The sequence below is a fragment of the Trichoplusia ni genome, chromosome 25, assembly GCF_003590095.1.
Source record: "Trichoplusia ni isolate ovarian cell line Hi5 chromosome 25, tn1, whole genome shotgun sequence".
In the NCBI taxonomy this organism is placed as follows: Eukaryota; Metazoa; Arthropoda; class Insecta; order Lepidoptera; family Noctuidae; genus Trichoplusia; species Trichoplusia ni.
Genome location: NC_039502.1, coordinates 3,552,999 through 3,568,229, shown reverse-complemented (window position 1 = coordinate 3,568,229; position 15,231 = coordinate 3,552,999). Strand labels below are relative to the sequence as shown.

At 34.0% G+C, this 15,231-nt stretch overlaps 1 protein-coding gene across 3 annotated transcripts in view; it reads left to right on the top strand.

The window, feature by feature from the left end:
• The window catches only part of LOC113505227 (leucine zipper putative tumor suppressor 2 homolog), a 90,805-nt gene that overhangs the window by 40,243 nt on the left and 35,331 nt on the right, over positions 1-15,231 (top strand). The window contains exon 1 of one of the 3 annotated variants that reach the window (XM_026887842.1): positions 7,712-8,108. The exons of the other annotated variants lie outside the window; for them this stretch is intronic. Coding sequence (XP_026743643.1) covers positions 8,085-8,108 — 24 coding nt within the window. The 5' untranslated portion in view covers positions 7,712-8,084. Of the gene's footprint in view, positions 1-7,711; positions 8,109-15,231 lie in introns of those variants that run through there. 3 annotated transcript variants of the gene reach the window in all.

Sequence of the window (15,231 nt, the reverse complement as noted above, 5' to 3'; positions counted from 1 at the left end):
AGTGGATTGTGAGGGCTAGTTACCATGGTTACGGCTTGACGTGCTTGTAATAACATTTCTATGGTACTTTAGATCTAAATCATCTTGTCCCATCTTTAGGTCTTGTTAATTTAATTCTAATTTTCGTACATCGCTGTCTGGTAGACAGTTATGAGCTTAAATCTTTGCGTTGATTATGACAGTTTTTTTTTATTATTTCGGTTAATACTGAAATTATAAAAAGATGTTAGGATTAGGCCAAACAATGTTTTGTTTTCGTTACTAACTGCGCATTTCCTCGTTCCTCACATGGTATTATTCTGTGATGAAAATTGGTCTTGATCTAAATCTAAAGTATCAGCTCCCTCCATACCAAATTTGTCCACAAGAAGCTAAAGCATGAAAGAAGAACTAACATTCTGAAACTTTCGCATTCATCATCATTTGCTACATTCTTTAGCTTCTAAAAAAAGGTTTAATTACTTTTTATGAATCAAAAGTATCATTGAGTAAACAAACATTGTATGTGATATTTCGTAATCAGAATAGTTTAAGGTACTGGCCTGGGTTTAACTAGTTCACATTAAATTAACGATATTCAGTTCTGTTTATAGTTTTGTCATGTTTTGATGTCTGTCAATCTAATGAGGTTATTGAATGCAATTGAAATTGGCCATTGTGGTATATGTCAATATTTTTAGGTTGTGATGTTTGTTGCTCAATGCTCATAGTTTGTTTTTATTGTTGCTTGTTCAATGTTAATCGTTGAGGAATATAAGGTCTCCTAACAAAGGTTTATGTGTATTTAAAAGGAGGTTTCTATGTAAGATTGACCGTAAAAGTTTGAATGAAAAATAATAATCGATTTATTAATTCTTTTTTTTTTAAAGTCACAGCTTGTCAAAATATTCAAATATTCAAAATATTTTGAAGGTAGAATTTGATGTTAAGTTAACATTGTTTCACAAATTTTTGTTAAATAGTTCCTCTATAAAGATTATACTGTATAGAGAATTTTTGGTTTATATAGTCAAAATGTGGAGAGACAGATCGCGAAATGCATTGTTTCTTTTTACTCTATCACCCAAGCAAAATTATCGCGGTTCTCTACTGGACATCTTCTTAGTAGAGATCTCTTCTTAGCGATTGTGTTCAAATATAACAATTGTATGTTCATACTATAAAAGCGAAACAGCGCTACATGGCACGTCTCTCTCACACAATTATAATAGTCTAGCTCAAAAAGGTCATGGTAGGCCTTTCTAATATTTCAATTTAAAAATAATAAAACACATAATATTCTATCTTGATTATTTTAAACAATTACTTCAGCTGACCGACATACGCGGTAAAACAGTAAAGAGGCTAATTGTTATATTATATTTAAGTTATCCAATTAACTTCGAAACGCCAAGCAATCCTTATATAACAGAATTCCGTAATACTAATTATAAAAAAAAACACTTTTTAAATATTAATTAAAAATCGCTAAAGTTTCTGTTAATTACGATTTAAATTTGCAACAGTAAAATCAATTGATTGGTGAAATCAGATCGTTTATCGCGGCGCGTGAAAATTGCTAGCTTTAAAATATAAAGTTAACGATGGTAGCACCGTTTTTATGTGTGGTATACTTTTTGGTTATTCGAGTGATTGGAGGTTATTCGTGCCTATAAAGCTATAGTTGACATGTCATTCTTTTTTTAATTTGCACAATGCCAACAGTCATGTAAAAAGGTTGTAATCATGCGGTTCTGTTTTTCGAATAGGTTTTGACAGCATACTTTTTTAAATCTTTTTAGTGTTTGTTATGAGAACTTGTTCAAAATCCTTGAAAATGTAAATCGATATTGCCTAGAATAGTAAATATGTTACAATTGATATAATTCATAGGAGACCCACTATAATCACAATCAACGAAGCTTGTCATTACTGGCGCCAGTAGTTTTGCAAAATTGCAAGTCCGCTTATAAGATGTCGATAATACTGTTTTTTTAATGGTTTTGGTATATAGAAAATCTCTCCCTTCGACCAAACATGCAAAACTCCACCGAAATACGTTGTGATAAGAGCGATTTACGAGTGCTTCAATGTTTAATTTACTACTAACATAAATAAATAAATTAATATTTGCAAGGCATAAAAACTAATTGGTTTGATCATTTAATATTTATAGTAAGCGCTTAATAACTTTATGCTAATGTCGTGCTTTATATAAATGTATTGTAAAAGAATATTTCAAATATTATAATCTGATTTATATTCAAATAATTTTTAATTATTTATACTTGGCCACCCACTGGGATCATATTAAATTAGCGATAAAACAAACGTTTCATAACAATAAATAAAGGTCGAATTAGTCTAATTAAAATTAATTTTATTAGTTTTGCATTTTAGTAACTGTATTCAAAACACACAAGAAAATATACATTATTCAAATTGAAAAAGGTGTACATGAAATTTAATTGTATTTTTATTTTTATGCTATATCCATAAAAAAAAACTTTCTCTAAGGCACTTTGAAAATAGAACACAATACAGTTTACCTCTATAAAAAGAACTGGTAAAAAAGCTTACGATCACTTTAAGAAAGGAACTAATGTGATAAGTCGTCTCTTACAATAGCGATAGGTTAGATCCGGCAAATTATATTTCACGGCTTTGCAGTTTTTATATTGAAAATAGAATTTTATAACATAAAAAGCATGAAACGAATTTGAAGATGTAGCAAATAGGATTTATGAATATTTTTTGCTTACACTCATGCAATTGCGACTATTGAGACTCATTTTATAACTATAAATGAAGCAAAAGAAATAATTTATTATGCCTTATACGGCCTATGGAAGCTTAGAGTCATGGTGATTTTTACTTTTTACTATCCCATCGCATTTGCGTTATCATGATTGTAGAAGAAAAATTTATCGATAAGAATATCCAATGACCACAATTAATCCCGAATGAAATGATAAAAATAATTGATGATGGCATGCACAAATGCAATTTGTTTGAAAGATTGCATCTTGTAAAAGGAGGGTGTGTTGCGAAGCTAGCTAGGCGCTATCTCGATCCATTTGTTTATAAGTCATTATCTAAGAAACAAATGCCGGCGCGCAATCACTTTGATTTGGTTTTAGTTTATTCGAATATCCTCTAACGGGTGGTTAGATTAATCCTTATTTATAATTTTTGTAAAACTTTAAATGCCAATTTGCTTTTCCGTACCTCCAGATAGTATTTGATTTTTATGGTAGAGCAATCTAAAAACATAGAGCATTGCTTTAACAAAGTATACCGCCAACAAACTGCGAATTAGCACCAACACATGTAGCTACAGATCGAGCTTACCATATAAGCTGAAACCACGGCACGAAGCGGGCACACGCACACAAATATGGGCTTAGTTTCCATTCGATTGTATAAGCGATAGGGCTGACAATCGCTTGTCAGTGTTGACAATTGTAAGGGTGCATGCACAATACGTGTCATTTGACAGGTTCCGTTCACATCGTGAGGTGGAGTCACGATTTTTTAACAATTTAACGACACAGTTACACGGTGTGTGTAGATCAGCTGTGACACTGCGGCGCCGAATTGGGCGATTGTACGACACACTGACAATGTGCGCTGTGGCCTAGTGAGGTTATTTATTGCTAAGTCGGGGTTATTGAGAACGATTTGATTTAGTTTGTGTTTGTATGATATCAATTTGGATAGATTTAGGCAAATCCTTTATGGGTGGACTTGTTTCAGTCATATTCTAGATGGTAATGCTTTGTTACCTGCCATATTCGTCAAAGTTTATAACATTGACATTCCGCCTCGATATATTAACACGAAAACATAATTCGTTCACGTTCGCAACAATCAAAATTTCAAAAACAATTAAAAAGCAAAAATCTTTTCCTCAAGTAGCATTTAAACCGCTTGTACAAAACAAAAGTACAATTTCTTTGTTCTCTCTGTAACATTGAAATATTTACAAAATACTAGGACATAACAATCCCTTATTACTTGATGCTCTGTAGGCGATAAGCCGTGATCGTGGTATTTGAAATTACTCCTAGAGAATGTTCTCATTATTATCAAAGTACAATAGTCTCTTGTACCTCAGTACTTATTACAAAGATTACGTAAACAAAAAGGTCATACAAATGAGTATTTACTCTCGAACTTTTACCTTAACGAATTGCAGATTGAATGATAGAGTCATTTAGAGACGTTTGGGTCTATTATGTAAGCATAACTAGTGTGCGTAATTGACCCCCTTGTTTAATGCTAGAGTGAACGAAATGAACGATGACGAATGAATACAAGATGTGCCAATACATAGACATACCGATGTACCGAAAGCTATGATTACATTAAAAATATACTAAAGGTGTTCTGTATATAATAAGATTCTGTATTAGCTGCCCCTTTTGCACCTTTCAGCGGCTTTCAGGTCAAGACGCTCGTCACTGACATTACCAGCTTTTAAATGACCATTAGGCACCTCCAATACTGCTAACTCCACAGGGGGTAACATCCCACATCGCATACATAAGTACATACCTAATATATTATATGTATAGCCATAATTAAGGACACTTGCACACGTGTGGGCCCGCGGGGTTTCTCTCGCAAATTCGACTCTGGTTTAAGCCGGTTTTCGTGACAACTTTCTAGAGATTCCCACTACGTCAAGTACCCTTAGAAGTGCTAATGGGTATTGTTGAACAATAAATATTTTATTGTAAAGGTATAATGTAAAAATTTGCGTCAAACAAGCCGAACTTTCGACAAATAATTTTAGAACTACAGGGGGTCTATCACAATGTCTTATAGACTCGAGGAGATGAGTGATATGATAATAGGCCCCCACATTCGATTAGTCTTAGCTATGTCTAAGCATTTGTAACAAATGGCACCTTTTTACAATATCCTCCTTGCAACAAAAGATTTTAGCAACTTTGTATTTATGAACAGAATTAGCACGTATCTGCAAAAATAATCACAGACATAAGAAAACGTTATTTATTAATGGTATTTGTTTGGTAAATTGTTGCCAAGTCGAAAGCATTTTGTTTGACAACTAAAAGAGTTTCTAGTATAAGAGCTGATTCTATTAGACCCCATTCAAAGTTTCGTTCTATTCACTTCTACATCATATTCATCAATTTAAATTTTAACATCACAGGTTTTACTCTTTTTACTGTCAATGTAAAGTCTCTTATTTATTTTTATAAAATAACAACTCTCTGATCAGCATAGATATTCGATTGAATACTATAGAAAGCGTAACGTATATAATTTGGTCTTTCCGTTTATTATAATAAAATATTGCTTTTAAAACAAATAAAAACGTTAAAGTGGACAATTCAATAAAGCCGTAGTTTTTATAGTGTAATTTAATCTTGAATTGACAAATATATTTTGGTCCTCAAAACGACGTCTATTGAAATACGACCTCCTAGTTTCCTAACGTGTTTGCAAAGCCGATCTATTCTTTATAATGAATGGTTTTCGATAATGAGTTGTTTTTTTGTCTAAGCTACAGGTCTAAATGGTGATTTAGAATCGGCACCGCGGCGCCATAGTGTCGTAAGATACTCGTAGAAGATAGGTAGTCGCACGCGCAGCGCGGCCCGCGGCGGCATCGCTTTTGTTCCGAATGTCAAATGAGTTAGGTGGCACTAACATGCAATGTTGTGATTTTTCATGACTGTTTAATTTATATTGACAAGGATTAACTTCTAAAGCCAATTTTAAATTAACGGTAATCTGGTCACGGAACTCCTTCACTGCAATTTTTATCTGTCACTCAAGTCTGTGTTTTTGTGGTTGTTTTAAAAATAATATTTAATTTAGCTTCTAGTACTTTTCTTTTTCTAGAGAACAGAGTCGCCATCGAACATCAAAATGGCCATTTACATTCCACCTCGTCATTCCCAACAAAAATCAATTTACACGCCCAATTAGTACACACAAACAAACAGTATAAAATTTATGGTCGGTTCAATTGAACCGCAACGTTAAAGTGCGAGCCTTTATAATCTATCCATCAAGATCGCTATCAAATCCAGATGGCTGTTAAGTTTCCTACAATTTATATGGATATCCGAGGACACTAGCAGTGAAGCCTATAAACTAGCGGCCGCCTTTGTACTCGATTCTCGATTCTCTCGATTCCTACGTCCAATAAGAAAATCGATTGAACTTTGTTCTTGACTGTTTGCTCAATTTGTTGCAAGTGTGATCGATTCTCTTTTACGACTTAGTTAATTCGAGTAGTTCTATTGTTTTCAATTGTTGTAAGTGATAGTTTTAATTTGGTTCAAATAGTGGGTCATGTTAAATCATCTTTTATAATTCGATAACGTATTTGATGTACATGTTGGGATTTTAAAGGACTAAAATTTCAGCTTAAATTAATCTAATAAAAAGGAATAAGGTAGTCTTGGCAAAAATATATACGACTTAACCTCTACCAAAAAAAAAATTGCAAACCTTATTTAGTTATGAGGTTTCTACCTTCAAAAGCTCCTACATATGCAAGTTTTTTTCAAAACGTGATAATTATACGCTTTAAAGAAAATAAACAAATGTTGCACCGCTGACAGTAAGTGCGAACAATGGTGGTTACAAGTGAGGTGAGCTTACCGTCGTTACTGCAACTGTTATAATAGCTATAGGTAACGGAACTGTGGGCGTCAGCTACATTGTTTTTGCCGAAATTGTAACACATTCTGTTTTAGTGCAAAAAAACCTTTTTTTTTTTCGTTCTACTCGTAATTCATTCAGCTTATGACTGGCTGGTTTAAAGAATATATTATAGGAATATAAATGTCGTATAGCAAACTCATTGGTAGTATTTTTTTTGTAAGGTTCCGCATTTTAATAACTTGCTAAAATAGCGAGTAATTAAAATGCTGAATATGAATACTCTGATTTTCTCAATATTGAAATAAAAACATGTCTGTCATGTAGGTAAAAGAATTAACTTATAACTTACTGTTACACCAATACTTTTACAATAGGTACGTAGTCAGTTAAAATCAAAACCCAATTTATTTCACATCAAATACCCGTTAGGAGATGTATGGGCAATCGAAACATACACATTAACATAATCTAATATCGTTGATTGTAAAAGTATAATAGTCTTTAGTTCGGTAATATTTTACTGTAAAATAATTACCCAAAAAATAAGAAAAATAGAATCACGGTTGAAGCTCAAATACCTCAATACCGAATGGGAAAAAAATAACAAAAATATTCAGAAACTATGGCTGAATAGACATGTTGTAGAAAAAAGTTGTACCACTATAAAGGTTTCTGTTCCTCAATATGCGAAGCAGAAAAGTATTAAAAATAACCCATCAACTAACATAATTAATAACAACTAGATTCTTTGATAGTGACTTAGTTCCAAACCTGAGCGATTAATACCGGTTCCGTGACAAAATAATCTGAATGATCACTGTCGACGAACTCTGATGGCGGCTGTCATCGACAAAAACATTTCAAGTGGTCTCACTGAAGGCGATAGTCTTCTACAAGAAACTATTTGTGTACGTGTATTTCTCTTTGACATCCAATTAAAGTTTCCAACGATATTGCAATTCCCTTTAAGTCTCAAATAAATAAATGTAGGTCAACGTTTATAACATAGACACTAAACTTTAAACTAAATGCATAAATGTCACAGAATAACTTCATCGCTCAGTGTTTTGGGTTTATAGGGTAATAGAGAAACTTTAAACATAAACGATGGGGTCGCGTTGATCGGTGACCTCCGAACTCGAATGGTTCATTGAGCAGAGCAGCTGAGCGGCGTCACCATCCATTCAGCCAACGCTATCGCCCGTCGCTCAGTGCCGATCCTAAACACGGAACGCGTCACACGCGCCAACAACGTAGGCTGCGTAACTGTGTGCCTTTGCTTTTTATTTTTTTTCCGCGCGCTTGGCGGGAAGTTTGACAGATAGATAAAATATTTTTATTCTACTTTCAGTATTGCGTAGTGGCAGCCATATTTAATTTGTACAAATATTTTATTAGTGAAATGAGTGTTTGATTGTGATCTCTATAATTTGCAAAACAAAACAAAGTGTTTCAAGATGATGACGTCCGTTTACCATGAGGTGAGTGCACGACATTGCCCACTTGGCATTTAATGTTTTTGTTGAGTAATTGTCTTCGTAAACAGGACTCTACTGTTGTTAACCTTTCAGTTTTTGTTGTATTTAGATGAATTAATGTAGCTTTTTTAAGTCTGAATTACAACGGGAAAATGCTTAAAACAGAGTGTTTTACTAAATGTCCTGTCTTTCGTGAATTTGGCAAAAAAAAAAAAAAGTAACTGTTACAAGTCCGAGCTTTATAGTCAAGAATAATTAAATTGTCAGAAGTCGTTAGAATTTTATGTTAAATTTAATGTTCACCTTTATAACTATTTTTCCGAAACGTTACCTGCTTTCTGCTTTTATGAAAATTCTTTCGTTAAGTTCCAAGAAATTACAATAAAAGATCTGTTAACATATTTATTTGAGCTATTAGGACCTCCCCTGGTAACAGGCCTTTGTGACTAGACATGGGGAATTAAATCAATATTTTTGGACATGGTAGATTCGTTATTCAAATAAGTTTGGAGTGACAAATGTCGTTTCGTTGGCATGTAATGTGTCTCCGAGTATGTGATTGTGTCAATATTAATATAGACGTTGCACCCACTGCCGGCGTCAAGTTCAAGATTATTTAGCATAGACAAACACACGTATATTATGTTTGCTATGTATTTGCTTAAACATTTTATCTTAAAATTCTTGTAACGTCCACACTCAGTCTCTTTAGAAAAAACCTTGACATTAATTAAGGTATTTGATAGCATCGTCAACACCCATCATACGAGATCTAGAAATATTAACATGATTTTTTTAAGTGAAACAATACAATTATTTCTATTTGAAGGTTTGAACAAAATTCCTTTTATGTTCAAAACACACGCAAGCACTATGTACAAACATTATGACTACCAAAAACACATAGAACTTCTAATTGGTAAGCGGAAAGGATCATTAACTGGCAGTTTATTTATCTCATTTAAAATAAAACAGACCTTCTTGAAGCGCTCATAACTTTTCATGTTTTAAAAGTTTTTTTTCCATGCATCCATGTCTTGAATTTCGAATGTTTACAGAGTTCGTTATCGACACTGATTTATTTGTACTGGCAACGAAAGCAAACAACGCAACATGCTATCGCCTAGTTAGTTTGTTGTTTACATTGTAATGTTTGTTTACAATCGGACGAATGTTCCGTGTGAGATTTCCATCTACGGCGTTGGTAGTTTCGTTGTGTTTTTACTGTGCTTTTATCTGCCAGCTGCCAATTAGTGTGTGGCTGCTTTTTTAAACCGGTCTAGCTCCAAAGCTGTGTTTTTAACAGCCCTTACTCGAGTACCGAGCTTCAGTAAAAGGCGTATCTTAGTTGTTTGCTTTTTACAATTGGAAGAATTGTTTAACCTACCAGGTGAGAAAAAGAAACTATTATTGTGTTATATATATTATGTTGTTATCAGTCACATTCTCAAAATATGTAAAATCCGTTTTTATTTTTGCAATACCTGCTTGCCATTTATATTCAATCGATATCAGATTCTATTAGAATTTGTATAGTGTGTTTGTGTTAGATATCTTATCAGTAAAGTCCGTTGAATTTAATATCCGTTGAGGACCGTTTTAAAAAAATATTTGCTTTGCCATAAATCGAGGGCGTGTTTAAAGTCAATGCTGAGTTTTACGAGCTTTTAAATTATTGTAGACTTATCTTATATATATATGACAAAACTAATATTTTTATATTTAAATCATGATAGAATTATTAAGGTACCTAATTAAGAACAAACTGGTTTCTATAATGATAACTTTTTCGTCTATCATTAACTAAAAAGCTCATCTTCGTTATAGCTTCTACAGGCGATATATCAACGAACTTATTCAACAGGTGAATAACTGTATTTAGATAACTTTCTCTACTTTCAAAAGTGTGATAATGTGTGCGATACCCATCATTACATAGGTCAGGGGTACTTTGACGCTTTCACTGCTATCATCATTGTTTTGACCATTATTTTCATATCACGCTGCTCTCCATAAACCTTCAAGTTTCTCTTCGCTACCAAAGATATTGGTGCAAAAACAGGGAAAATATAATGCGAATAAATTGACCCATGACCGATCGAACAAATAATATATGTATGATCTGCCATTAAAAATAGATATGAGGATTAGATTAGACAGTTTTATTCCAAATCTTTATTGATATCACTTTCAGACTACCAGACGTGTTTTTTTTAATATTTCTCACGAGATTTAATTTTCTACTTTTGTGAAAAAAAAGCTATTTTGATAAAATGAGGTAGTTATTTTCCGAAATGTTATCAAAAGAAATATAAACGATTATTTCGTCGGAATTCCTTTTTTCCAAGTAAATAAATTAATGACCCTATATTTCGTTTGGAGTGGACTAGAATTGTTTTCTACCTTTTAACAGTCTTAAAGTGTACATTCAACCTCAATTTAGAGTGATTACGTTGTTTTATATTAAAATCCATTACCGGGCTTTTGTTCACGAAATATTTGAGAGTAATTTACATATCTCCATTAAAATAGTTACGTTTCTATTGTACACGTGTAGTACTTTATATTTCGGAATAAGGAAATGCGATAATTAATCTAAAGTATAAATACATACATTATATACAGAAATATTCATTATTTTTTCCACACTAATGAATTAACGAACACCTTAAATTGTGCGCAATCTTCCGAGACCTGGACAGATAGCGAGTAATTTCTCTTATAACTTCATAACAAAGTATTTAAGTAGAATACTGGCAATAAAACTACTAAATGCTCGACGGACGATAATAAAAAAGCCAATGCACCATCTTGCTACACGTAGCTTTAGCAGATTAGCCTAACGGACTACCAACCAAACATAAATATCTTGAATATTAAACCCGTATTCACGTTAATTAACTTCAACGGTTTATATAAGTTCTACCATAACACAATAAAAGATAATTGCTTTTCAAAGTCTGTTTAAGTTTTATTCCGTTTTAATAGTTATGTGTCCTACTTATCGAATTTTATTTAGGACACCGTATTTTATTAGGAACAAACATTGAACATATTCTACTACACGTGTATGTTAGGAACAGTTCAATGTTCTACCAACTCATTCATGATTGCTTTAAACGTTAAGTTTTACGCACTTCTTAAGAAAGCACAATTACATAAGGCCTCGAAATGAAATCTTGGAAAGGACAAAATAAAAAAAACGATCAAAGAAAAAAAATTGTATTCCCTCTTCTATTGGCTTATCTTCGGCTTTCTTCGGCTCTTTTCGGCCGGTTCAAATCACAGTTCTAGTATAAAATTCAACGTATACACCCAATATGTCGCGTCAGGACTTGCCCTAAGGTGGACGTTGCGATGACGACATCGGTGAGTCATAGCATGCTAGCCATGTCTGGCTCCCATTCACGAACTTCTTGCTCGCTATTATTCATATCAGATATGTATCAGTCGTGATTCATTTTAATTTTAGGGTTTAAGTATCTTAGTGCACTTTTTATGACCAATCTATAAAGTCAATGGACTTGTGATGTTTGAAGTCCATGGAAGATTAAAATGTAAGTTATCACTGTAAACCGCAATACATTACATCAATTTTTAAGATTCCCTTGATTAATTAGCATTACTTACTTTAATAATTATTTATACGAAAACATTTCCGTACTTGGTTGATATTCCGACCCATTTGTTTGTATTATACTTAATTTTGGCAGTACACAAGTTATTAAATTATAAACACAAGGTCGCAACAATACGGCTTCGGGTATTACACTAATAACTCACAACTTACAATAAGTAGGCAGTTAATACAGTCTTCTTCGTAGTTTGACCCTCATAACCAACCAACTAGTGGTATAGGCGGGATAATAGGAAGCTATCTGTTTTAATATGACGTTTTAACTATCAGATATGAAAGCCTCTACGTGTTTAATAAATCTTTTATCGTGTTTACATGTTGTGTTAGAAACCTCTATTTTGATAAGCAACAGCCGGTTTTATAGAGTTTACGGAGTTTACGATGGCGGTCAGTGGGATACAGATACAAACGAAATTTTTTGTTCCAATGACTCAACTAATGTGTTCCATTTTAATGGAAATTGACTTTCCCCTCATGGGGTGTTAATTAAATAAGATAGGGGAATGGATGGGGTCAATGTAGTTAGTCATACGTTATTTTAAGTAATGGGTTTTGAAGGTTTGACTCATATTAGGCCAATATTTTTTTATCTAAGCTGGATAATATGTTGAGTGATGTCTTGCGTGCGTAGTTTATTTGATTGATCCTAAACATACAATGTCAACATCTTAAAAGCCTGTCCCACTAAAATCATGGTAAACCTCACCGCTTTAGCTTAAACACGCAGAGTTCCAAATGGCCGTATGCGCATTTTTATTTTTGCCGATTTGCATTCACGAGTAATGATTCACCTCATAGCCTAAAGAATGTTCGCACTTATTTCCGTTGGCCGTGACTCTGTACCGTAATAATGGCACAGAACAAAAGCGCCACTGTCACCCCCATTCAAGCATGTGACTCTCAAGTACCCATTCTTCATGTTACATTGTCTGGCTTAAACTTTTTTTGCACCTTTGTATGTCCTTTCGTCACGCTATTTCGCTCTACGAGGTCAAGAGGCCCCTAAATCGCAGCATCTATAATCATAACACATTATTCTTATTTTACATTACTTAATCACAGAAAATGTATGACTACAAGCTTTTTGCAATTTCGCTATGGACTTCCGCACTATTTTTGCTCAAGCAATTATTAGGTACCTACCGATCTCCCACAAAACAAGTGCGCAATGATTGCTGTGATTATCTAAAAACTGAGATGACAGCAAAAAGTGTAGCACGAAATAATTCAAGCAGATCGCTTTGTAAACCTTTGGAGCTACATAATAAAATATTGTGCGTCATATACCTCCTGTATTATGATTGAGATGTCTGTAGCTTGAACTACGATGTCTTAATTTTTTCTACCTAATCTGAGAGGTGGCCGTTGGTTCAAATTGCCATAAGAATTCTATTTGAGCACCGAGATAATTAAACGAACTTCCTGTCTAAGGCACGCAGTTACTTGATACGTAAAGAACGAAATTATTGACCAAAACAGCATGGCAACATGTTCCGTTCAGACCATTTGTTCTGTAAGTCTTAAAGCTATTTAATAAAATCCAAATCTATACATATGAGTCTTTAAACGAGTGTCGTAATGTTCAATTGAAAACATTGTTACGAAGCTTCATTTCGTCCCTGACTTTTTAATTGTGCACATTGTGTAACGTAAGTTTACCTTTCTGGGAACAATCTGTGTCGTCTGCGTGAAGATCGACCGTGGGAGTGCGTCCCGGCTTGACGGTTGACTGATGTTACCGATTACAAACAAATTAATGAACTGTTCACCGTGACGCAATAACATTTAAAATACTAACCACAAACAATAGAACATCGAACGCTTAATTGAGAAACTTGGCAGACTACTGGGTTACCAAACGAGAGCTTGCCGAACCAACGGAAAGTTTATTGCCATTTTGTAAGCATAAATAACGTAAATAAAAGAACACATAGATTAGATTAAGAGACAATTTAAGATAAAAGTCGTATAACCGGTAGTTTTATTTGATTTTTTATAGAATATCAATGAGCATCTTCGCACCTACTTTACCTACAAACTTTATATCGATCAATGCATTGGATAGGCGAGAAATTTTATGAACATCCGAGACCGATCGACCTCGCCTCCGCTGATTAAAATACAAAATTTTGGGTGCATCGTTCTTCCGGACGATCAACGCCCACAAATCAAAGCTGTGTGATACCGATAACAGTCGTAGCGCGGTTTTGATCTTAGAAATTCCATATGATTAGCATAAATAGAGCCGGTTGAGGCGAGGCGATTGAGATAGCCAACGGCTTGTTCTGCCACGGTCCGTCGCCGCGTATCCATTCAAACAAGATCGGTTACACCTTAATTTATTCACAAATTATCTGATATCTCTAAATATCGCATATAAATTAAACAATGGCTAATTACGTATGTTAAAAAAATATGTGAAAAAATATACAAACATCGTGCATTCGATATCGGCGCGCATAATCAGCTCCATGGCTTTGCACTTGATCTTGTACGAGTTCGACTGGTTACATCATCGATTTGTGGTTAAAAAATTGCTAAAGAATTTATAAATAAAGACAAAAACGTCAAAATGCAAATTGTGAACAAGCTGAAATTGATATACAACCTTGACAATCCATTGAGTTGCGTCATTTGATAGAACTAGATCAAATTATATCCTTAAATAAAATACTAGTATTACTATATGTAACAATAGCTAGGCCACAGACTTTCCAATTGACCTTTATTGGAGTTAGATACAAAGGTGTGTGGAAATAGTCCAAGGTTAGCCACCGGTAACGGATTTGAGATCCGGCGGTCACGACTCGAGTCGATCGGGGCTTACTTAAATCTTTGATAATTGCTGTCCTGCAACCCCGCAAAAGGCTCGTGATAAAACTGATATTGAGAATTAATACCCGTATAGTCTCGTTTACGGCATGCCATGTTAATGTGGTTTACAGCACCGTATTGTAGCATTAATACATTTGTATCCTGCTTGGTAGGCAGCGGCGCATTGTGACCAATTATGTCATCTAAATATTATAGAGCCATTGTTAAAGCAAAGTTAACGGGATTTAGTTTAGAGTACTTCATGCTACCGACAGGATTTTTCAACACTTAAAGGCCAGAAAAAGATCAACAGGTTATCTCGGAAATATTTCAACACAAAATTAGTTCAGCCCATGACAGTTCTTACAATTTCTTCACAATCCATCTTGTGAACTAATTTCCCGAATGTCTCGCTGTCTGAACCATTGAGCAGTCCACGGTCACGAACGCGCCGTGTTGGTGTGATCGGCCGTTCACCGTAACTAATTTTGATTTTATGGAATTGCATAGTGTGAGTCAATCTCTCGTCTCTGCTTGTTGCAAATATATTACATTCTGTATTTCGTTGTCACTCCCATAACATCTAATTTGTTTCCCGTTCACGGTATTTTCGTAACTTATACTCAACTCATACTAACCCATATCAACCTGGCTGCATTACATTGTCTTATTGCT